Here is a 25703-nt window from a genome sequence, read left to right as displayed (position 1 = left end):
TATCAAAAGCGATGTTACGTTATTTTGCATTTCAGATGACGAAATACATTAAACATTAAAATATTGGCATATTACTCGGTATTTTGTAGATACTCCGTAAAATATATTTCTGAGTTTATCCTGCCTAATCTCACAAATGATTGCCTTCATTCGCCACAATTGCAAATGGCTTGCCACACTTGGGGATTTTTGTTTGTTTTTTTTTTGTCCGGTATTGTTCTTGAACATTACATCCGTGTTATTGACCCCACAAAGTATATACACTGGATTGTTATTGGTAGCGGAGTCGATATAGCCATGTCCGTCTGTAAGTTGAAATCAACTTTCCATTCACAGCTATAGACCCGGTTCGGTTGTTATTTAAAATCAAGCCCTACACTAAGTAAAAGAGCAAAAACATTTTTCTTTTAAAATTTCAATAATTTATATTTTTGAGTGATTTTCGGAAGTGGGCCTTATATGGAGGCTATGACCAATTATGGACCGATTATTTTTGTTTATAATTAGGTCGTGTGATTTATGTCTATATTAAAGTTAACTATGTTGAATTTTGTGTGTATATATAACATTTATGACCGATAAAGTAAAATTCGGGAGGACATTTGTATGGGGACTAGGTTTCAATAGGCTTGGTCCTTGAGCCGAAAAAGTAATATGTACCAAATTTCATCGAAATATCTTCAAAATTGCGATCTGTACTCTGCGCACAAGGCTTACATGGACAGCCAGCCGACCAGAAGGACGGACGGACATCGTTTAATCGACTCAGAAAGTGATTCTAAGTCTTATAAGTAAAAAAATTCTTACTATGGTCTTATAATGAAATATCTATCATTAGATATCCATATTGTCTGTATTAATGACTTAGTAATCCAGATATAGGTAAAAAAATCGATGTTGTCCTTGGTTTTCCTTATATCTCAACCATATGTGGACCGATTTTCTCAATTTTAAATAAAAACTGAGGCGGAAGAATTCCGGAGATATTGATGTATGTATCGTGTATGTAAGTTATTTGGGGGCTTCGGAAAGTGATTTCAACAGACAGACGGACATGCCTTAATCCGCTATCTATAAGGATCCAGAATATATAACCTTTATAGGGTCGGAAAATTATAGTGTGGAAATTACAAACGGAATGACAAACTCATATATACCCTTCTCACGAAGGCGAAGAAATACACGACCATGACAATATAGGTTCGACTCTACTACCGCTTAACTATATATGACAATAATATAGCTAACAGTCCCCCAAACAAATTTTTTGTGTTTTTTTTTGTTAAATTTCATCAAAATCGGCCCAAAAATATACAACATTTCGAACATTTCGAAATCTTTCTAAGAGAAATTCAAAATATTGAAAAATTTGACCTTTGACCTTCACGATTTAAGGGTTAACGTCTTCCGAATTTAGTAGAAGTTCCAGAGTATATTTAGAGTTATCTAGAATTATCGTAAGACTAAGGAAATAGAGCTCATTGCCCTAAAAATTGCCAAATAATTGGTTTTTCTCGAAAATTTCCAAATTTAAATCGCAGGTACGGAAAAACTATAAGAGATATTTTCAAAATTTTTTCACATTTTTATTTCCTATTATATTCTTAATAAATCCCAATGATATGATCAAAAAATTCTGAAATTTGTTTAACAAAATTTTTAAAATTTTGAAAATGGAGTTTTGAAACTGCCGTTAAAAAAATTAAATTTTTTTGTTCATACCTAAGAATAGGTTAGCGGTATCCTACGAAGATAAAAAACTCATATACAAGTAAATATGGACATATTTTAAGTAAAAATGAGCTTTTATTTTAATATTTCTCAAAATATGTTAATTTTGTTCCTACATTTCTTGTTATAGTGGCCTGAGACACATTAATGGCCTGGCGAATTTTTAATAAATTTAAAATTTTTTGACCAATTTCTGTTTTTTAAGTCTCATTAGAAGGACAATTACGTACACATTTCGATTATTTTAAATTAAATTACAAAAGTAATTTCTTAATGGCAAAATTTTTACAAAAACTGAAATAAATGCATTTTCCCCCTTGTAAATGCATCTCAAAACTTCAGAGGGCTTGCGGCACGTCTTAACCCCAATCGATTTACCTAAAACTTTTTCAGGATGATTTTTTTATTAATGTTCACCAAACTGGAGGGTGAGAATGGCCAAAATCCAACTTTCGTTTATTAAGGGCCACCCTATTGTGAGCTATTTAGATTTCAGAGTTTAGATTGCTTCACCTTAGCTACAACCTTGCTAAATATTATTCAACATTTTTGGTAGAAAATATTTGGTGGACTCTTAGGTATATTATTGCCATATATAGTTAAGAGGTATATAAGTTTGAATCAACTGTTGGCCAAAAACTGATGACACCTTTTTTTGAGGGCCCACTGATTTTCAGAATCTTTGGAGGCCCATAAAAAAAAATGTATCACCAAAATAGCCACACTCACTATAGGGTTTTACTACCCATTGGTAGTAGCGTTGAAACTATACTGTCATGACCGTGTGTTTTTTCACTGTTGCACTTTGTTATTATAAGATAGTTAGTCCTTTTCTGAATGGGACCTTGTATGATTTATTCAAAAATGTATCAGGATTGCTGCTCAAACAGTATGCCGGAACATTTGTATGGGAGCTAGGTGAAATCATAGACCGGTTTTGCCCATTTATCCAATTTGGCTCAAATTTTCAGTATTTGGTATTTAGATGACGAAGAAAATCCATAACATGGGCCACCATATTACACATATATATCTAGGCAACACTCCGAAACAACATTTTCCACCAACCCAATCTTATAAATGATGAATAAGTAAAAAACCAGAGAAAACATAAATGCAACACGTTAAAAGTGTGTGTGTGTGTGTGTATAATTCGGTATAAGTAGAACATAAATTTATTTCAACATAAAATGGATTTTTATGTTCGTTTCTGATGAGTTGTTTCTTTGATTGAAATGTATATATAAAATATTTAGATAAATCTTCATAAAAAAAGCAGAATCCTGAAAAACAAAACCAAAATGTATTTCAATGAATATGTATGAATGTCTGTCCACTCATCTATCATTCACTCTTTCCTTTATATGGCTTAGAGTCTAACTGTAACTGATTTGTATTTGAATTGAAAATGCCGATAAGACCTTTGCCAAAGTCAAGTATACAGTTTTTGTTTTAGGGCACTAAAAATTTATCAGCAGCAAACATTTCAGTGCCAACAGCTATAATCTAAACAATCCTGAAAAATTGTATAGTTAATAATGTATTTTAAAATGATTCTCTTTTAGGCCGGCAACTCAAGTACTAATTCATGAAATTTCCACTTGACTTATTAAGTTTAATTAGCTGTTAAATATAGTATACTACACATTCATACTTCATATGAATTCACAAAACCATTTATCATATTATTAAATAAATAATAAACACAAGTATGATGGCTGTTTTTCTTCATTTTGTTTTAAATTTAAAGTTCACTCACCTGACATTCTCGTGTCTTTGTATGTAGATCTTGTGGAATTGTGTGTCACGCGGTTGTCCTGCGATATCATCTTTCATTTCCATGGCAACGTGTCGCGGTAATACCGATAATAAAAGACGTTCCTGTTTAAAGTTGATTTTCATGTCACAAATAAAAACACATACACCCGCATACGCCAACCATCGTCATCATCGTCGTCATCATCAATATTAAGAGAAGACAAGAAGACGCCCGCCCCATCATCCAGCCATAGAAATTGAAATAATTGGTTTTTATGGTTTTAACAATGTCGTAGAAAAGATGTTGAATTTTCCAGACATGGTTTTGTTTTTGGGGGAAAATGATGGAAGAAAAGTATAAACAATAGATTAAAAATAATGAAATAATGTTTAAATTATTAAATTTATTATTCTTTTTAAATTAATATGGCTACAGAGTACAATCTGGTATATAATTAATGTGTGCATGATTTAAACTCTAGGGGGATTCATGAGTTTTTACTTTTAAATAACCATTACTTTAAAAGATGAAAGATAGCAACCTAATATTTCGAATCCAAAGTTTTTTTTTCCTATTTTCAATTCATATGTATGTGTCACTGAGTTTTTTCATTTCGATACCAAAAAGAAAGGCAAGACATTTGGATTAATTTTCATCGATTATCCAAAATGTTTCATTTCAATATTCAAAGTTTCAAATCTTTTACTCAGTATTCTTCATACAAATAGCGTACGTTACAAAACGTTCTGTTGTGCAACATCTTATTTTGATTATGTCTTTAATTTGTAAAACTATATGTAAGCGATGTTATTTTAAAGCCCGATAGAACTCATGAAAGGATTAACTGTCACACTGTGCTCACTTTTTGACATTTATGATCAGTATACTTTGGAAAATCATTATGAAAAGATTGATGCTTGAACAACTTATAAATTACTATATAAATTATTATAATTTACTTTGAAAATCAGTCAGTCGCGCAACTTGTAGACGACTCTTTAATGGCAAAATTGTTTTCAGCAATGAGGCTCAAAATTACCGCATATAGAGTGAGACTAGGGTTTTTAATTTCACAACCTTTTTTGATTCCCGGGAATCGGGAAATTTTTTTCTACATTCCCGGGTACCCGACTATTCCCGAAATATATAATGATACTGTAAATTAGGAATATTATAGCCAAATTAAATATAAAAACTTAGTGTTATAATTATTAAATATCAGATCTTCGAATTAATTAATAAAATTTGAGCTTAATTCACTAAAATCTTAATCCGTAATTAAAAAATGTAAGCCTTTCATTCCATAAATCCCTTCCTAATATTTAATATTTTAGATTCATTCCAAAGCCTTTGTTTAAACTGATTTAATTTTAAAGTTAATTAATAACAGAATTTATTCAAACTTTGAATGATTAAATTTTTGTTAAATCAAATCATTTCCAAAATTAATTGAAAAAATTGTTTAAAACTTTTTTGTACTAGATTTTAATTGAAGAAAAATTTAATCATTTAATAAATTTTTGAAGCTATTTTATGGAAGAAGAAATTTAAAGAAATTAGAATGATTCAATTAGAAATAAATTCTATAAATTATGAATTTTCTTTTTAAATTTTCATACGAAAAATAATAACAGATAAATAATAATAAGCGGTCTATTATTGCCAAGATATAAGCAAACAACTTTTCACTGTTTTTTGTTGAAAAAAACCGAGTTCTAACTTGTTTTCTATGTATTTTCGTCAGTTTTTAATCGGGCAGTGAAAAATTTGCAAAATTCCCGGGAAATTTGTACCGCGAATTCCCGGGGTAAAAACCGACTCAATTACATCCATAAAAAAGTTAACATTTGATGCGGTTTACATGCCAGTTGCATTATCCGTCCTTAGTTCATCAAAAATGAAGTTGGATCATGATTAATGATTATTTGTTTGAAAATATTGCTAAAACTGATCATAGCAGATGTGTTTCAACAGGATGGTGATACGTGCCATACGGCAATCGCAATAATTTATATATTGAAATCAAAATTTGGCGATAACTTGACCAGTCAATTTGTCCCCAAGTTCGTTCAATTTTAAACCTCTGGAATATTTCCTGTGCAGCCACGTGAATTCACTGATTTATGCTGATAAACCAGCAACAATTGAAATCATCATCCACTGAACTTTTTATACCCTACACCACCGTGCGTTTGTGCAGATGTTTGTAACGCCCAAAAATATTGGTCTAACACCCACCTTGAAGTATACTGAGCGACTTAGAATGACTTTCTGAGTCGATTAAACGATGTCCGTCCGTCCGTCTGGTTGCCTGGCTGACTGTCCATGTAAATCTTGTGCACAGAGTACAAGTCGCGATTTTGAAGATATTTCGATAAAATTTGGTGCATATTACTTTTTCGGCCCAAGGACAAAGCCTATTGAAACTTACTGAAATCGGTCCATCATTTCACCTAGCCCCCATACAAATGTCCTCTCGAAATTGGACTTTATCGGTCATAAATGTTTAATTTATAAATGTATCTCCACAAATTGCGCTCCAAATAAGTTTTATATATACAAAATTCATGTCACCAAATTTTGTTACGATCGGTCCTTAATTAGTCATAGCTCCCATATAGACCCGCTTCCGAAAATCAATTTAACGTGCTTAAGTCGCTTAAAAATGTTGGTAAACTCACAAAATTCAACATAAATAACTTTCATATAGACATAAATCACACGATCTAATTTCATGGTGATCGCTCCATAATTGGTCATAGCTCCCATATAAGGCCCACTTCCGAAAATCACTCACGAATATAAATTATTGATATTTTAAAAGAAAAATATTTTTGCTCTTTTACTTAGTGTAGGGTATTATATGGTCGGGCTTGACCGACCATACTTTCTTACTTGTTTTAAGTTATTTTTACAATTTCATGTTTTATCGGTCTTAAAAAAACACCCTTCATTTTAAAACATTTGTACAATATAAATTTATTCAAAGTATTGTTCATTGTTAGCTGTGACCTTTTCCCATCTTTCTGGCAACATATGGATTCCGAGTCAAATGAACTTCTCCTCTTTTTGGGATAAGAACGAATTAATCCAATTCACTCTGTTCCAAAGCATATTCCAGAGAAAATGTTCTACATCGATCGAAACAAATACTAGTCAGACGGCGCACGGTATGGACTATAAAGCGGGTGAGGCAAAACTTCCCAACCACTTCATTATAAATAATTTTTAACAGAAAATGCTCGCTTCATATGAATCAGTTGCATTTGGTACAGGTTGCCTGTGATAGTTTGGTCAAATTTCAGCAGCTCATAATAGATAGCACCCTTTTGGTTCCACCAAGTACACAGCATTACCTTAGCGCCATGGATATTTCGTGTGGATTCGGCTGATTCATCAGGCTTTACATACGATCTCTTAGGCTTCCGGTTATCATAATGGATCCATTTTTCATCGCAAGTAATGATTAGATGCAAAAATAATTTTCTTTTAAAGCGTTCAAGCAGAATTTCAGACACACAAAATCATCTTTCAAGGTGCCTTGGCTTCAATTCGAATGGTACCCAATTTCCCAGCTTTTGGATGATTTATGATGCTCGCAAATATTTAAAATTTCTGATTAAGTAGCCCCAATGATTTTGCAAGCTCTTGTTGAGTTTTACAACAATCTTCATGGAGTAATACCTTTAATTCTTGGTCTTCAAACCTTTTTGGCTGGCCTCCGTCTTGCGCATGTTAAAGCCGATGGAACACATTCACCGTAAGCCTAGGTGAGCACTCGGTATTCTTCAGCGGCACTTTTTTCAAATTAATTTTTAAGTCATACACCAAATAGAATGGATTTTTGCTTTTTCTTTGCCCATAAATAGTCGGCATTACCCTAATGTATTTGCCTGTATATACCCAGTGCCAATTGGAAACCTTACGCCTTACACAATATTGCTAGTTCGCTATGTGCTAAAGTGGTAGTTAAATGCTAATAATTTGCACTACATTTCAACAGGAGATTCAGTAATAAACAGTAGTCAGATATTTGTCCTAAGTTTTTGAAAATAAATTCAAGTAAAATAATCTCCTCTAAAATGGCAACTGAATGTACTGCTGAATGTGACCATCGGTATTTTGATACTCACTGGTGATGCAAAAAATGCAAAAATTAAGAGTAGACTCTAGGGTTCCTAATTTCCCGGACTCTTTTCTTTCCCGGGAGGAAATTAAAAAATCGTTTCATTCCCGGGAATTCCCCGGAAATTTTTAACACTAAATTAAACCAAAAACCAGAACATTTTTTTACAATAAAATGACTTATAATTTTACCAGGGTTTTAAAAGAAGTATAAAATAACTATATTGGGTTGTTGGTCCAGCCTTTATAAGGGTTTCTGATTTAATAGTGACATTTGATCGGTATTATCACAGTCGTAGTTTTAATCAGTAAGAAATCAATAAATCCATTGTTTAATTCAAAAACTTAAGAATTTCGACCATGTTAAATCTACAAAACATACGTAGTTAGAGACATTTTTCAAATCTGATTGTTATTATTATACCCTGCACTACCATAGTGGAGAGGGTATAATGCGTTTGTGCAGATGTTTGTAACGTCCAAAAATGTTAGCAAACATCCAAAAGTATACCGATCGACTTAGAATCACTTTCTGAGTCGATTAGACGATGTCCGTCCGTCTGGTTGGCTGGCTGGCTGTCCATGTAAACTTGTGCGCATAGTACAGGTCGCAATTTTGAAGATATTTCGATAAAAATTTGGTACGTATTATTTTTTCGGCCCAAGGACCAAGCCTATTGAAACTAGCTGAAATCGGTCCATTATTTCACCTAGACCCCATAAGAATGTCCTTCCGAAATTGGAATTATCGTTCATAAATGTTTAATTTACATATGTATCTACACAAATTTCGCTCCAAATAAGTTTTATATATACAAAATTCATGTCACCAAATTTTGTTGCGATAGGTCCATAATAAGTCATAGCTCCCATATAGACCCGCTTCCGAAAATCACTTTAACGTACATAAATCGCTTACAAATGTTGGTATACACACAAAATTGAACATAAATTACTATCATATAGACATAAATCACACGACCTAATTTCATGGTGATCGGTGCACAATTGGTCATAGCTCCCATATAAGGCCCACTTCTGAAAATCACTCAAAAATATAAACTATTGAAATTTTAAAAGAAAAAGATTTTTGCTCTTTTACTTAGTGTAGGGCATTATATGGTCGGGCTTGACCGACCATACTTTCTTACTTGTTTTCTCTAAATATGAATAATTATCAATTTCCCTAAAAGATGTAATGTTAGGCATCTTAATATTCGTTTAAGAGCATAAACTTTAAATTTGTTTCATTTCAAATTTTTCTGCTGTGGCTTGAGTTGAGTGAAAAAATTCGGTTATTTCGATAGTAATACTTCTTTGCCAACTGACTATATGTTGTTAGAACCGACAAAAATCTATGGATATTATAGAATAATTCAATTAGCAACAAATTTAACCATTACTTTTACTTTTAGAAGAAAACTTATGAAGAAATTCCCGACAAACATTTCCCGAAAATGAACAAAAATATATTTCCGGGAATTCCTGGGACATTTTTCCCTCATAGGAACCCTAGTAGACTCGCTGGCTTAGTGATTAGCGCATTTGTTTATAAAACGAGAGAAAAGTTCAACTTCGCTCTCAGAAAAATTTATTTTTTTCATTTTTTTTCTCAAAAAAAAGTATTTGTACTATTGAATTTAATGTTATGCAGAGCGTGCCATAAAGTCCATAATGTTGCACGTGGATTGAAAATTCACTAGTACTAGTTCTCTGTGGCCAACTAATTCAACGTGGTGAAACTAGTTCAATGAACTGCAGGGTAATTGTAAATATACCTACACACTTACGTATTACTTATGTAACACAATGTCTGCATAATTTTTATTTATAAAAAAGATCTGTTTTTGATGTATTGTGCTGATGATTATACGCAACATTGTTATTAGCTTTGGGCCATTTTCGTGTAACATGTGATTTGATGAAATAAAAAAAAATCTTGTTTTATATTTATTTGATCTTTTTGTTTGTCTTTGCTGTACTCCCCCCCACTTTGATGTCGAGTACTGCTTTCTAGTACTCTCGAACATACAAAAAAAAAATAATACTTAATGTAACTTCCAATACAATTTGAGTTTGATTTATGTTGTTAGGAAATTCAATTATTTGATTGTAAGTATGTATTTTCATATTTTCCATAAAATCCCTCCCAAAAAAAAAATAAAAAAATAAATAACAATAAATTTATTGTATAAAAATAAAAATAGAAAAAGTGTCTTTGCAAAGATTTGTTGTTATAAATTTATTGATTGACTACAATGACTGAATGACTGAATAGATGTAATCGAATTTCTTAGTTATAATAATAATGAAAAGGTGTGGGTATTAAGGACTTAAGTGAATAAATAAAAATGAAAACTACATTAGATGAATTTATGGTTTTGAGATGTGGAGAGTGGGGTTTTTATATAAAACTATTTTTTGAGAGTTTTAAGTAATATTTATGAACAATTGGTGAATATAGAAGAAAATTTAAAAGAAGAATTTAATCTATGTAGAATCAAAACATCTACGTTTATGCAGTTGGTAAATATAGGTAACGGGTCGTTATTCTTTTTGATTCTATTGATAGATTTATTTATTAAGTAAATAATACAAAAATTTTACTGTTTGCTTTGTGTTTGTCTATGTAAATCGATATTTACCAGCAATCCATTTTTTTAAAATTTCTCAACTTTGACAGAAAATAAAAAAAAACTATCAATTTATATAAAAGTTCTCTGATTATTTTTTGCACTTATTGCAACAATTTCCAGCTGGCCGTCGATGCCCTATTTTTTTTAGCTAGAGGTAAAATTTTTAAAAAAGACATGGTTCTAAAAATGTGTTTTATGCATTTTTGGGAAATTTATGACATATAGCCGTGAAAACCCATTAAATATATTTTTTTTACGGATTGTGAGCAATATTAACAAAAAATTTAAAAATAAATTAGAAAAAAAAATTAAATCTTTTCGGAATATTCAAAAAAAATGTAATCTTTTCTGGAATAATTTTAAATCATAAAAACCTTTAAAAATTAACATAAAAAATCAAGAATTTTAAAAAATATTTTATTTTACATCCCATAAAATGGAATTTTTCCACAAATTTGTAATGTTTTTGATCAGAATGTAATCTACATATATATATAAAAGAGTAACGTTACTGACTGACTGATTCAAACGGCTGAAGTTAGTATCATGAAATTTTAACTGTGGGTTCCTCCTTCCCCGAAACGATCCGATAAGAAGGGATTTTTGGAAATTCGAACGTTTAGAGGGTAAAAAAGTGTAAAACGGGTAAATTCGATAACCTTATATCTTCCAAACTAATAAAGATACAAAAAAACTTAAAATTGCATGTTACTCCATTTAAAAAATAAGCTGACAGGTGTTTCGTACTTTTTTGGAATTCGAACCTTTTAGGGTACTTTTATGGCACCCTATGTATCTTTTAAACCAATAAACATAGAAACAAATTTTGAATCGTATTCTTTACTTATCAAAAATTAAAAAATATAAGTTTGGTACTTTTTGGAAATTCGAATCCTTAAGGGATAAAAATTTTTTTTTTATTTTTGGTACTTTTTCATAAAATATATTTTTCTATAATTTGACGAATATTTCATTATGAGCTCCCACAAGGAAACAGAAATTTATTTGAAAAAAATTTTAACACCGCAATGGGGATAAAAAAAGGTACCTAAGGGGATAAAATCGTGAAAATACATTTTATTTGAAATTATTAAGCCAATTTTGATAATTTGTTTAACATTGGTTCCAGGATTTATACAAAAACTCGAGTGCCAAGGTTTATATTACTTCATGGTACTTTTTCTTTATTATAAAGGTACTTTTTTTATAACAAGTGAGTGAGAATTCTAAGGGGTGTACTTTTTGGTACTTTTTCTTGGGAAACCTAGAAGACATAGAATTTTCCAAAAAAAACAAAGAATTTCAAAGAGTTTCGGTTATAAAAAATTTAAAACCGATCGTTTTCGGTTTTTTTCGGTTATGTGATAATTTATTAAATAATAAGTGTTTTAGAAACAAAATTAGTTGATAATATGGGAAATGCTATACAAATTTAAAATTCAAACTTGATGGGTTATGGTTTAGTGAATGCGAATTCAAAAGTGATAATCAATGGTACTATTTCTTTATTGCAATGATACTTTTTGAATATTTTATAATAATAAACCTAAAAATTTAAAAAGAAAACCTAAAAATTTAAAATGAATTTGAATTCACAAAAGGTGACTTTAGTGTTAAATGGACCCAGAAATATTAAATTAGACATTTACAATTAGATTCACAAAGGGAGACTTAATAGTACTATTTTCTTCTTCTAATTGGGGTGGCGAAGCGCACCGGGTCAGCTAGTTACTCATAAAATAAACTGAAAAACCAAACTATTTTTTATGAAAATTTTACAAAAAGTTGTATTTTATCTACTACTATTTAACAAAAGGTACTAAATGATATTAATTTTGTATGATATTATATTGAGCATACATAATAGATTTCGAAAAAATAAAAATATTTAATTTTGAAAATAGTAGTAGAAATACTACTTTTTTACAAAGAATTAAATATGTAATATTTTTGATAAGAATATAATTCATAAAATAAACAACAAAACTAAACAATTTTTTATGCAAATTTTACAGAAAGTACTAAATTATTTACTACTTTTTAATAAAAAGTACTAAATGATTTTAAATTTTTATAATATTATATTGGACTTACACAGGAGATTTCGAAAAGGTAAAAAATTTTAATTTTGAAAATAGTAGTAGAAATACTACTTTTTTAAAAATAATTAAATTTGTAATGTTTTTGATCAGAATGTTATTACTCATAAAATAAAATGCAAAACCAAACAATCTTTTATGAAAATTTTACAAGAAGTAGTAATTTATCTACTACTATTTAACAAAAGGTACTAAATAATATAAATTTTTGTTAGATTATAGTATGAACAATGAGCAGATTTAAATAAAATTAAAATTTTTAAATTTTGAAAATAGTAGTAGAAATACTACTTTTTAAAAAAGTATTAAATTTATTTAGTTTTTTGTAAAGAATATTATTATTAATATTTATTTAATGCAAATTTAATTTAAAAACAAAATATAGAGAAAAAAGGACTGGCTGCCAGGGCCTTCGCCTTGTGTAAAAAATATAATTATTCATAAAATAAACAACAAAACCAAACTATTTTTTATGCAAATTTTACAAAAAGTACTAAATTATCTACTACTTTTTAACAAAAAGTACTAAATGGTGTCAAATGTTTATGATATTATATTGAGCTTACATAAGAGATTTCGAAAACATAAACATTTTTCAATTTACAAATATTTATTTTTCTAATCTGTATTGAAGTTTTAGGGTTTGTGTACCGAATATAATTATATTTTATTGACAAGGCATCAGACCTTACAAGTTCCAAATCTGTTTGAACTTGGTACATAAATATTTTTTGTTTTTGTAGACCTTCTTAAGGACTATTTATATTTTAAACTTCAGCTCATTCGGATCATAAAAGGAGTTTTGGCGATTTTTTTAAAAAATGTTGACCAATTTTGTGAGGCCACCAACCGCCCTCAATTGCGCCTAGGAAGCAGAGCAACTGTTTATCAATGTAAAAAAATCCAGAGCTCCAACCATGTAAAACTTCGTTACGATATCTCCAGCAGTTCCCGAGATACCGAATTATTTCCAAACAAAAGTTTCGAAACCACTGATGGGGTACGATTTAAAATTGTTGGCTTTTGAGGAATTTGTTTGTTAAAATTATTGCAGTGTGTGCTATTCCATATAACATCATCATAGAAAAAAAATTAATTTCTATTTTATTAAAATGTGTAAATTTGGGGAATATAGAAAAAGTCTGAAACCGAAATATTCAATTTGTCTGCATTTAGAAAACAAAACAAAATATATGTTCATTTTTATTATTTATTCAAATTTTGACCATTCACTGACCCCTTTTGAAAATGATTCAACCTTTATTTGATTTTCCATTAATATTAAAAAACAAAATAAATAAACCAAAAATATTCGGCACATGCAGTGAACTGCAAAGTGTCTTTTCTCTGGAATAACAATTTGTAAATAAAATATATTTTCTTTATTTTTTCTTAAGAAAACACACAACAATCACAATTACAAATCATGCTCGAATACAAATATTTTAAAGCTAAAATTTTGTTTCAAAAGTAGCAAGAAAAACAGAAAATAGCTTAAGTATTTTAAACTCGTGTTTTTCATTTATTTTTCACTTTTTAACATTGACAAGGGTCGTGTTTATTTTCAATTTAACCCTTAATAGCAAACAATAATACTACGTATATTCTCAAAAAAAAAAAAAGAAAGAAAAAATACTAAAATGGAAAGTGAAAATAAAACAAATAAGAAAGTATGGTCGGTCAATCCCACCAGATAATATCCTACACTGATTATTTTAGTGGGCCTAATATGGAAGCAGACTCAAGTGTATATAAAAATTATTTGAAGCGGACATTTGTATGGGACTAGCTGAAATATTGGACCGATTTCAGCCAGTTTCGTTTGATCGAAATATCTTTAAAATTGCTACCTGTACTTTGAGCATATGGTCAGTCAACCAGCTAGACGGATGTACGGACTTCATTTAGTTGACTCAGAAATCGATTCTGAGTCGATGGGTATAATGTTAGACTAATATTTTTTGGCGTTACAAACATCGAACCCTCGCCACTATAATGGTGTAGGGTATAAATATGCCTTTTTGCTATTTGTTTGTTCGTTTATAGGTCTTTAACTCGTTGCGTGGGTTTGCTAAGTGACAGTAACAGATATAAATACAAAATGTATAAACACAAATATTATTGTTAAATACAAACGTTTATAAAAGAAAGAAATTGTTTATTTAAACATTTTCTTAAAATGAAAACAACAGGTTGTACAAACATGATTGATGTGAAAATTAAGATGAAAATCGAACATGAGAGAAGGGCAACATTACAGGATACTGTAAAAGAATACAAAGTAATAAAAGATAAGGTGGGATAAAAATGTTCTAAGAAGAGGCCTTAACAAGATATTTTAGTTTACAAAGTGTCAGGAAAACAAAACGTGCATCAAAAGTGTAGGAAGAGGTTTATAAGGTTTATAAAGAGAGTAAGTACATATTTTCAAAATGTTTGGCATGTGGCTCTCTGATAATTTGCTAGACCGTAGCAAAAAATAGTCTTTTAAAGTTTATATTTAGAACTGAACAAATAGGCATTTAAAGTATTCGAATAGTAGTCGGCACTAGGATTGTCATTCGAATAAAATTTATTCGAATAAACGAGGAAAAAAAATATTTTTTATTCGAATAAAAAAAAAATATTTTCAATTTACAATAAAAAATTATCCGATCATTGTCGAATTTATCGAATACTTGAATAAATGTATTTTGAAGCTAAAATTAAAAAAAAAATATTTTCAATTTACAATAAAAAATTATCCGATCATTGTCGAATTTATCGAATACTTGAATAAATGTATTTTGAAGCTAAAATTAAAAAAAAAATCCGAAGAGTTCAAAAAAGTTGTAATATTATACAAATGCGACTCCTAACATCATTTTGAATAATGTTTCATTAATTTTTTTTCCGGAATATAAATATTTGACAAAAGGTAGAAAATTATCTAAATTTTTGTTAGAATATATTACGTACAATTAGAAGATTTCAAAAAAATAAAAATTTTTCAATTTTGAAAATAGTAGTAGAAATACTACTTTTTTAAAATGTATTAAATTTGTATGGTTTTTGATCATAATTTTATTATTCACAAAATAAACTACAAAACAAGTTTTAAAATTGTGCAAATACGACTTTAACATCATTTTATAAGATTTTTCAGCAATATTTTTTCCCGGACTATGAATATTTGACAAACAGTAGTAAATTATCTACTACTTATTAATAAAAGGTACTAAATTATATTAAATTTTTGTTAGATTATATTAAGTACAATTAAGAGATTTAAAAAATATAAAAATTTTTCAATTTTGAAAATAGTAGTAGAAATACTACTTTTTTAAAAAGTATTAAATTTGTATAGTTTTTGATCTATTATTATTCATAAAAAAAACTACAAAACCAAATTACTTTTTATGAAAATTTTACAAAAAGTACTAAATTATCTACTACTTTTTAACAAAAAGTACTAAATTATGTTAATTTTTTATGATATCATATTAAGCTTACATAAGCTACTTCGAAAACATAAAAATTTTTCAATTTACAAATACAAATTTTTTCTAAAATATATTGAATTTGTAATTTTGGGTTCCTTCTTATAATTGCACTGTGCAACAAATTACGACCTTTTAATTGGAAAAGAATAGCGACCCTATAATTCTGAAAGGGCAAACTTATAGTCCAGCTGGTCTGAGAATTCTTATTGTCAGAGTTATATTGTTGAATTTTATGGTGATAATTTTTGTGGAAGATCTTAACCCTCTAGAACCTCTCTTAGGGGTCAATTTTACCCCTTTTTCGAGAAAATGTAAGAAATATTTGACAAAAGGTAGCAAATTATCTAAATTTTTGATAGAATATATTAAGTACAATTAGGAGATTTCAAAAATATAAAAATTTTCAAATTTTGAAAATAGTAGTAGAAATACTACTTTTTTTAAAAAGTATTAAATTTGTATGGTTTTTGATCACAATGTTATTATTCATAAAATAAACTGCAAAACAAGTTTTAAAATTGTGCAAATGCGACTTCTAGCATCATTTTGTAAGATGTTTCAGTAATTTTTTTTCCCGGACTAGGAATATTTGACAAAAAGTAGTAAATTATCTACTACTTATTAGCAAAATATACTAAATTATATTTAATTTTTGTTAGATTATATTAAGCACAATTAGGAGATTTCAGAAATATAAAAATTTTTCAATTTTGAAAATAGTAGTAGAAATACTACTTTTTTAAAAAGTATTAAATTTATAAGGTTTTTGATCATAATGTAATTATTCATAAAATAAACTACAAAATCAGACTATTTTTTATGAACATTTTACAAAAAGTACTAAATTATCTACTACTTTTTAACAAAAAGTACTAAATTATGTTAATTTTTAATGATATCATATTAAGCTTACATAAGAGACTTCGAAAACATACAAATTTGTATACCATAGTGGGGAGGGTATTATGCGTTTGTGCAGATGTTTGTAACGCCCAGAAATATTAGAAATAAAGTATACCGATCGACTTAGAATCACTTTCTGAGTCGATTAAACGATGTCCGTCCGTCTGGTTGGCTGGCTGGCTGGCTGTCCATGTAAACCTTGTGCGCAGAGTACAGGTCGCAATTTTGAAGATATTTCGATCAAATTTGGTACATATTACTTTTCGGCCCAAGGACCAAGCATATTGAAACTGGCTTAAATCGGTCCATTACTTCTCCTAGCCCCCTATAGAAATGTTCTTCCGAAATTGGACTTTATCGGTCATAAATGTTTAATTTATAAATGTATCTCCACAAATTGCGCTTCAAATAAGTTTTATATTATTCATAATTTTATACAAAATTCATGTCACCAAATTTTGTTACGATCGATCCATAATTGGTCATAGCCCTCATATAAGGCCCACTTCCGAAAATCACTCAAAAATATAAATTATTGAAATTTTAAAAGAAAAATGTTTTTGGTCTTTTACTTAGTGTAGGGTATTATATGGTCGGGCTTGACCGACCATACTTTCTTACTTGTTCTACATAAAAATACATTTTTTTCTAATTACACTCTGCAACAAATTACGACCTTTTAATTGGAAAAGAATAGCGACCCTATAATTCTGAAAGGGCAAACTTATAGTCCAGCTGGTCTGAGAATTCTTATTGTCAGAGTTATATTGTGGAATTTTATGCGGATAATTTTTGTGGAAGATCTCAACCCTCTAGCACCTCTCATAGGGATAAATTTTTGACCCCTTTTTCGAGAAAATCAAAAAAAAGTCCTTTCACAAAGGACATTAAAGGATTTTAATATTTCAGGAACATTTTTGCCGGAAAATTTCAGTGGGGGACACCAACTTTGCAAATAATGATGTTTACTCTTAATTATCAAAATTACACGCCACCTTGAGTCTCACATTTTATTTAAAAACATCTCCAAAAATGCATTTATGATCCGATTAAGCTGAAATTTAAATAATCCTTGAGAAGATCTACAAAAGTAAGTTATCTATTTTAGTTGAAGAGCTATTTAGGTTTATTTCTTTTTATTTTGCTAGATATTTTTTTCGTTTTTTAGAAATGGATTTTTGGCGATTTTTTAAAAAATTTGAGCCCCATGATGGTGATTAATTTTACTAATTAAGCGTAAAGAGCATTACTTAAAACTTTGGTGAAATTTTCTGCAAACATTTTCGTGGACTATTTTTTGATCATTAAATGTCCTGTTTGAAAGGACTTTTTTTTATTTTCTCGAAGAAGGGGTCAAATTGAACCCTAAAGAGATGAGCTAGAGGGTTAAGATCTTCCACAAAAATTATCCCCATAAAATTCCACAATGCAACTGTGACAATAAGAATTATCTCAGACATTAACTAAAAAAAACTCAGTCCAGCTGGACTACAAAAATTATCTACTCAACATGCCCTATCAAAATGCTGTTGGACAGTGTAATTAAAGGGAAGAAAAAGATATTGATTAAGTTTTATTCGATCAAAATTAAACTCGAATAATTGACAACCTCAACAGGGAACATATATACGGTTATACGAGTATAAATGTTAATCAAGCTCAAAAAATTATCAATTTAAATACAAACATCAATAGCTATTCTGAGTACAAGAGATATATATTTCATGTTCTCTAAACTATCTGATATTTATCACCTTTTAATTTTTATTTAAACTGAACCTTTGATATTTTATTAACTTCACTTTCAAATACAAAAATATATTTGTAAAATACAGTTTCCTTCCTTTAAACTTATTCTATTGTACTATATAAAGCTACGTGGGTAGATAGATACTCGTATATAAATGTTAAATTTCTAATACAATGACTAGAAAAAGTACAAAACACAGCATTATTATTTAAACACACAACAAATATTTGTTGTTTACAAAAAAAGCCTTTTTTAAATGATTAAGCATTAAATGAAGTAAAAAATATAAAACATGTAAAAAAAAAAACAATACAATAATAAAACCACTTGTAATCTTTTGTTTTCCTCATAATACAAAAAATAGAAGTAAAACAGCCGAAAGAAAAATTTTACTGTACTGATGTATAGAAAAGGAAGCAGTATAGAAACGCACAAACAGGAATCATTTGGTTTTTATATTCATTTAAATTGTGTAGAGGGTGTTAAACAAACAAACACAAACAAAAGAAACAAGAAAACAATAAAAACCAACAAAATAAAAAAAATAGAAATGAACAAATTTACCATGACTTTAAGAGAGGGTATAAAAAAAAGAGAATAATAAAAATAAAAATTCAATTGAAGATGACTTATGCAAATAGACAACATATAAATGTTGGTGTGTGAGAAAAAGAAACCCTCAAAAACCCAATTACAATTTATGCACTATACAGGATTTACCTTCATATTCAATAGGGTAGCACTTATTTTGCACTTTTTGTATTATCGATACTCTCAATTTTTCAGGCGATTTCGTCGAATTTAAATAGCAAACAAACTAGGACTCTTTCCGAGTCATTGCTGTGTCAATTATGCACATAAGGTATTATGTAAGTCACTTTGAAAAATTAATTTCAACAGACAGACTCCACTAAATGTTAATGAAAGCAAGTAAGAGAGCTATATTCGGCTGTGTGGAATCTTATATACCCTTCACCAAATTATACTTCAAAATAAAAATGTTAAATATTTTTAGGTATACAATGTTTTTTCCAAAGTTGTTTTTAAATTTTTTGGAAAAAAAAATTTTAGAATTGTTTTTTTTAAATTTAAATAATTTTTTAATTTTTTTTTAAATTTTAAAAAATTTTTTTTTAATATTTAGCTAAAAAAAAATTTTTGGTAAAAACAAATTCGGGTTAAAAATTATTTTTCCGATTTTGACCCATTGTAGGTCTATGGCTTATATACGTCATTGCAAAGGTCTTTGAAATATCTATCATTAGATATCCATATTGTCTATATTAATGACTTAGTAATCCAGATATGGGTCAAAAATAGGTCAAAAATCGAGGTTGTCCTGGGTTTTTCCTTATATCTCAGCCATTTGTCCACCGATTTTATCGATTTTAAATAGCAACAGAACCGGAAGGATTTCGGAGATATTGATGTATGAATCGTGTGTGTAAGTTATTTGGGGCCTACGGAAAGTTGATTTCAACACACAGACGAACATGACTATATGGACCCGCTATCTATAACGATCCAGAATGTATATACTTTGTGGGGTCGCAAATGAAAAATGTAGAAATTACAAACGGAATAAAAACCCTTGCCACTCATTGTGAAGGGTATAAAAATAGGTCAAAAATTTAGCTTGTCCTGGGTTTTTCTTTATATCTTAGCCATTTGTGGACCGATTTTCTCGATTTTAAATAGCAACCGAGCCGGAATAATTCCAGAGATATTGATATATGTATGGGGCTTCGGAAAGTTGATTTCAACAGACGGACAGAATGACAAACCTTCTCACGAAGGTGAAGGGTATAAAAATATTGGGTGAAAAATAGGTCAACGAAAGCAGAGTATTTGACATTTTTACTTATATCTCTGCAATAAATTACAACCGAACAGGAATTGTACACAATTTGTTGATGTTTCTATCATATTTGTAATTTATTGTGGGTCTTTGGAATGTTAATTTTAAATGACAGACGGATATAGCGATATCGATTCCATTATCTATAATGATCCAGTATTATCATAAGTTCTGGTATATTCTTTTTTCCTGATAAACTCGTAACAACAAAAATTTTTAAAAATATTTTTTAAGGCCGATAGAAATTACGCTTACTTTTGGAGTATAATCTGGCAAATCATCATGAATAAATTTACTTTGATAACACTAGTTTACAAGGTTTTTGCTCATGAATTGAAACATATGGGGATTTGTGTATTTAGGTCTTCTAACTTCGGAAAAAATATTTAAAAAAATCCTGGACGTCAAACTTTTGAGATATTTATTAAAAACGAAAAATATAAAAATGTACATTAAATTAGGACACAAAAATTAAAAGTAAAGTGTTTTAGTCCTCTTTTTATAATTATTTTCATTTGTCTCCCTCACGATACTCCAACAGTAGTCTCCTAGCATATTCTGATCCCAAAAACCTTGATAATTCCTCTCGAAAAACTTCAAATCTTCATGGAAACGCTCTCTATGTTCGTCACTCATGTGTCCGAGGTTTTCCGGAAAAAATCCACATGAGAATAAAAAGTGAATTTTGAGGGATATATTTACACCCATCAGTTCAAAATTAAGTAATAAATTCGCAACAATATCTCTGTAATTTTGACTTTTCTTATTCCCCAAAAATGCTTGAACAACAAGTTTAAAAGAATTCCATGCTGCATTTTCAACATCGGTTAATAGACACTCAAATTTGGTATCAACCAAAATTTTTCTTATTTGAGGACCCACAAATATCCCTTCTTTTATTTTGGCCTCAGAAAGACTCGGGAACACGCTGCATAAATATTGAAATGCTGGTTTTGTCTTATCTAAAGCTTTTACGTAATTTTTTAATGTAAATAAGCATTTTGCAGTGTTTGTGTTATAGGAAAACCACGATTTGACTGAATAATTTTTCAGCAAATAAAACAAAAATGGTCTGGGTTTATTTTACACTTTCTAGAAGACATTTTAAAATAGTTTTTACTTTAGAGTTTTGTATTTAATAGCGATTTATTAACTTTTATCTACAGAAAAGATGTACTTTTAAACAGTATTTATTTTATTCCCGTAAATTTTTTTCGGAATTTGTCAAAAGAATACAACTCTGTAAGTATCTAGTAGCTTCGACAGAGTGTTGAGTACCCAAAAACAATGTAAATACTTAATTACTACAATTCGGTACACTACAGTATGCATTAGTAGTACTCAGGGCAGTTGAAAAATAAAAACCCATATATCTCAAAATTTTGACGTATATGTGGGAAACAAAAAATGGTCAATTAACTAGCGTCCCTAGCTCTTCTCAAAAACATAAGTTTCATTCCATTTGTAAACTAGTGTAATCAGTCATTGATTCGATGAGGCTCATTTTTGGGACAACGGATTTGTTTATAAACAAAATTGCCGTATATGGAGTGAGACCAATCAACCGTTTCATACGGTTGGTCCTTATTTCTTCAAAAATTAAGTCCGAGTCGGAGCTAAGGTCAATGACGATCGTTACCACACTGATCTTCACAGTCATACGGCAACTATCGATTTATTGAACTCATGAAAAGGTCGTGTCAATTGGCCTCCAAGGTTGTGCGATTTGACACCTCACGATTATTTTCTGTGATGACACGTGCAGTCACTGATTTATGCTGATAAACCAGCCACAAATGACGCCAGCAATGCTCAAAAATGTGGCCCAAAATCGGACGTCCTAAATGCGCTTCGTCAAGAACGGTTGCGGTGACCATATGCCCAAAATCATTTTCAAATGTTATGTTTTCACTCCATTAATTTCTTCGAACTTCTTTCTCCACAGCTTTATTTGGAGTAATCCCTAGCGTCAGCAATATTCGAAAAATGTCGCCTGAATTCATGCTACATTTTTTTGGACAAAAAATTATAATAGAATGAGGTTTTGGGTATTCTTCCTATTATCACATAACCATCATCGATGATCATTAAACGAAATTGTCATTCTCTTTGTCTTACACAATGAATTGATGAAATTGTAATCAATGGCTTGAGCTTACTCTAAGCCAATTACATATCGAACACTAGGAGCGAGACAATTTAACTATTGATTGCAAAGTTTACCACTTCTTAAATATTCACGAGTGTCAACAAACAACTTGTCGAGCAGAAATAAATGGTTTTAAACTAAAAGAGGCTAATTGAAGGGAAACTGTAATGAAATAATCACATTGTTTAAATCGGTAAGATTCAATCTTCATTAGCAGAGACATTCTATGCTCTACTTTAGACAATTCTAACCAACCTTCTTCTACCAGCAGCTGGATTTCATATCGAATTTGACTTAAACAAAATTATTTATTTTATATCACTTGTTTGGCCATCTAAAAATGGGATCTTCGTGTCATTTGATCTGTCGTTGGTCATTAACTGTTTTAAATTCTTACCGAATATCCCACGATCCAGAAATAAAAAAAGTGAATGCTACGGAGGTTTACAAGGAAGTTCTGCAAAGATGGCTAATGAACAAAAATTATTTTAAATTTAAATAATTTTTGGTTGCTAGATCAAAAACTTTTCATAAAATCCTAAAACAAGTATCAGATCTCTGATTTCTAAAGACTATGTGTGGGCTTATATATAAATGACAGTGTGTATGTTCCCAGCAGTTCTGGTTGACTGTACGCAACCTATCATTTAGAGTCACCATTTAGTTATGTGAATAGCTGGCTTGGCCACTGGGTAGCGTCTCCTAGGTGGAATTCAATTGACCTTAAATAGATTACAAAGACTATACTCCGGATTACAATAGTCACAATTGATTCTACAATAGATTACTAGAATTGGTCGCCATATCTCGCTAACGGATGAGAATCCCACATTCAACTCTTGTGCTATGAACTTCTCTGAACTTCACCTACTAACTCCATATGTTAACGCAATTTGAGAAAAAAAGGCACTTGAACCCCTTGTGCTCTAACCCCCTCATATATAACACTTGAGTGAATTTCAATGCGTTGACTACTTTGGACCAGCTATCAGACAGTATCTTTGTAATCTAAGTAGAGCAAATTGACTTCCACTTAGGACACGAACATGTTAAAATAACTATTTGTTATTACAGTTAAATCACTATTTTGAGGCAGTCACTCAATACTGCTGGGTTTTGTAAATTGTTTGTTATTGTTTACCCAAAATACATACCTGTTGTTGATTTTCACGTTGTGTACGCAAACGAGCCTCTATACATTGTCTGGTCTCAATGAAAGCTTTCCGCTGTGCCTTCTCCTTCGGCCAGTGCGTATAAATGCCGGTCAGATTGGATAAAAATAAAGCCATTAACGAGCTAAATAACTACAAAAAAACAACAAAAGGAAAGAAGAAAAAGCAAGTGAAAAAGGAAACAGTATTATTGTCTGTCATAAGAATTGTAATAAAATTTTATTTTTATTTCAAATTGAATTGTTTTTGTTGTTCCTTGGTTCGTTTTTTTAGTTATATTTCTTTATATTTATGGTAAATAAACTTAATAAACATGAATTTTTATGTTTATTTTAGGTAAACAAAATGAGGACTCTAAAACTTTACAACACACTGGCTCTAATGATATTGCTATTTTCAATGTTGTAGAGAACGCATAATAGTAAAATGTTAGTTGTGCTTAAATTTAATAAATATTAAATTCAGTTTAGTGATAAAAATATGCTTATACCAGACTACAGCTTGACTAGAGGAGAAAATGGGGAAAAAGTGAAATTCGTGTGCTCATTAAGCATTTTATCATAACCAAGGCTAAGCTTGATAAATATTATGGAAACTCTGAACCATCAATTTCAATGGTAAACAAGTAAGAAAGTATGGTCGGTCAAGCACGACCATATAATACCCTACACTAAGTAAAAGAGCAAAAACATTTTTCTTTTAAAATTTCAATAATTTATATTTTTGAGTGAGTTTCGGAAGTGGGCCTTATATGGGTGCTATGACCAATTATGGACCGATCACCATGAAATTAGGTCGTGTGATTTGTGTCTATATGAAAGTTTACTATGTTGAATTTTGTGAGTATACCAACATTTTTAAGCGATTTATGCACGTTAAAGTGATTTTCGGAAGCAGGTCTATATGGGAGCTATGACTAATTATGAACCGATCGTAACAAAATTTGGTGACATGAATTTTGTATACATAAAACTTATTTGGAGCGCAATTTGTGGAGATACATTTATAAATTAAACATTTATGACCGATAAAGTCCAATTTCGAGGGGACATATGTATGGGGGCTAGGTGAAATAATGAACCGATTTCAGCCAGCCGACCAGACGGACGGACGGACATCGTTTAATCGACTCAGAAAGTGATTCTAAGTCGATCGGTATACTTTAAGGTGGGTGTTAGACTAATATTTTTGGGCGTTACAAACATCTGCACAAACGCATAATACCCTCCCCACTATGGTGGTGTAGGGTATAAAAAGTGGTTTACTAAGTGTCGGTGTTCCCGTACAAGCTCGAAATAAGCCGAAAGTTTTAGACGCCCAGTTGGGATCTCTCGGAGATTGAATGTGCGAGATATTGTGGAAGATATATGCATCTCACATGGTGCAGCGGTTTTCATTTTTAATGATCATTTGGGTATGAGAAAGTTTTCCGCAAGATGGGTGCCATGTTTGCAATCGGCCAAAAACGCAATCGTGTAACAACTTGGCAGAAGTGTTTCGAGTTGTTTAACCGCAATATAGATAAGTTTTTGCGCCTTTTCGCAACCCTAAATCCACCAAAACACACCAGTAACTAAGCCGCTATCAAAACAGAAGGTTTGGCATCGTTAATCGGTGTTTTTGGTTTATTGCGTTTAGATGCGTAGCTTCTTTAAAGGGTTTTAAATTCAAATATCTACTAAATATGACCTTTGTACACTCAGTCTCCCTTATCAGCTACTTCTGTTATCCTCTATTTACTTAATTTATGACACTTTTTAATTTATGACAACAAAATGGCGATTAACTAAATGCGTAAAAAGGACTCAGCTCATTAAAGCCATACTCCGTGTTAAACATTTTAAATGAAAATTAATATTAAAGTAATGAATATTAATTTCATTCTATTTTGACATGGGTTATTCTTATCTCGTCAAAACAAATATCAAGAAAAAGTTATAAATTTAAAAGTTTGCGCTAATAAATTGCAAACAAACAATTATGCGGATTAAAATTTCTGCTCAAAGACAGTCCAGCAGGCTTTAAAGGAAAATATTTGA

At 30.1% G+C, this 25703-nt stretch overlaps 1 protein-coding gene across 1 annotated transcript in view; it reads right to left on the bottom strand.

Moving 5' to 3' along the window:
• Positions 1–25703, bottom strand: part of LOC135955418 (uncharacterized) — a 198497-nt gene that overhangs the window by 109400 nt on the left and 63394 nt on the right. The window contains exons 9-10 of the mRNA XM_065505769.1: positions 23647–23796; positions 3491–3612 (exon numbers count right to left, since the gene is read on the bottom strand). Coding sequence (XP_065361841.1) covers positions 3491–3612; positions 23647–23796 — 272 coding nt within the window. The remainder of the gene's footprint in view (positions 1–3490; positions 3613–23646; positions 23797–25703) is intronic.

The sequence above is a fragment of the Calliphora vicina genome, chromosome 3 (assembly GCF_958450345.1).
Source record: "Calliphora vicina chromosome 3, idCalVici1.1, whole genome shotgun sequence".
NCBI lineage: Eukaryota > Metazoa > Arthropoda > Insecta > Diptera > Calliphoridae > Calliphora > Calliphora vicina.
This window is presented reverse-complemented; position numbering and strand designations above follow the sequence as displayed.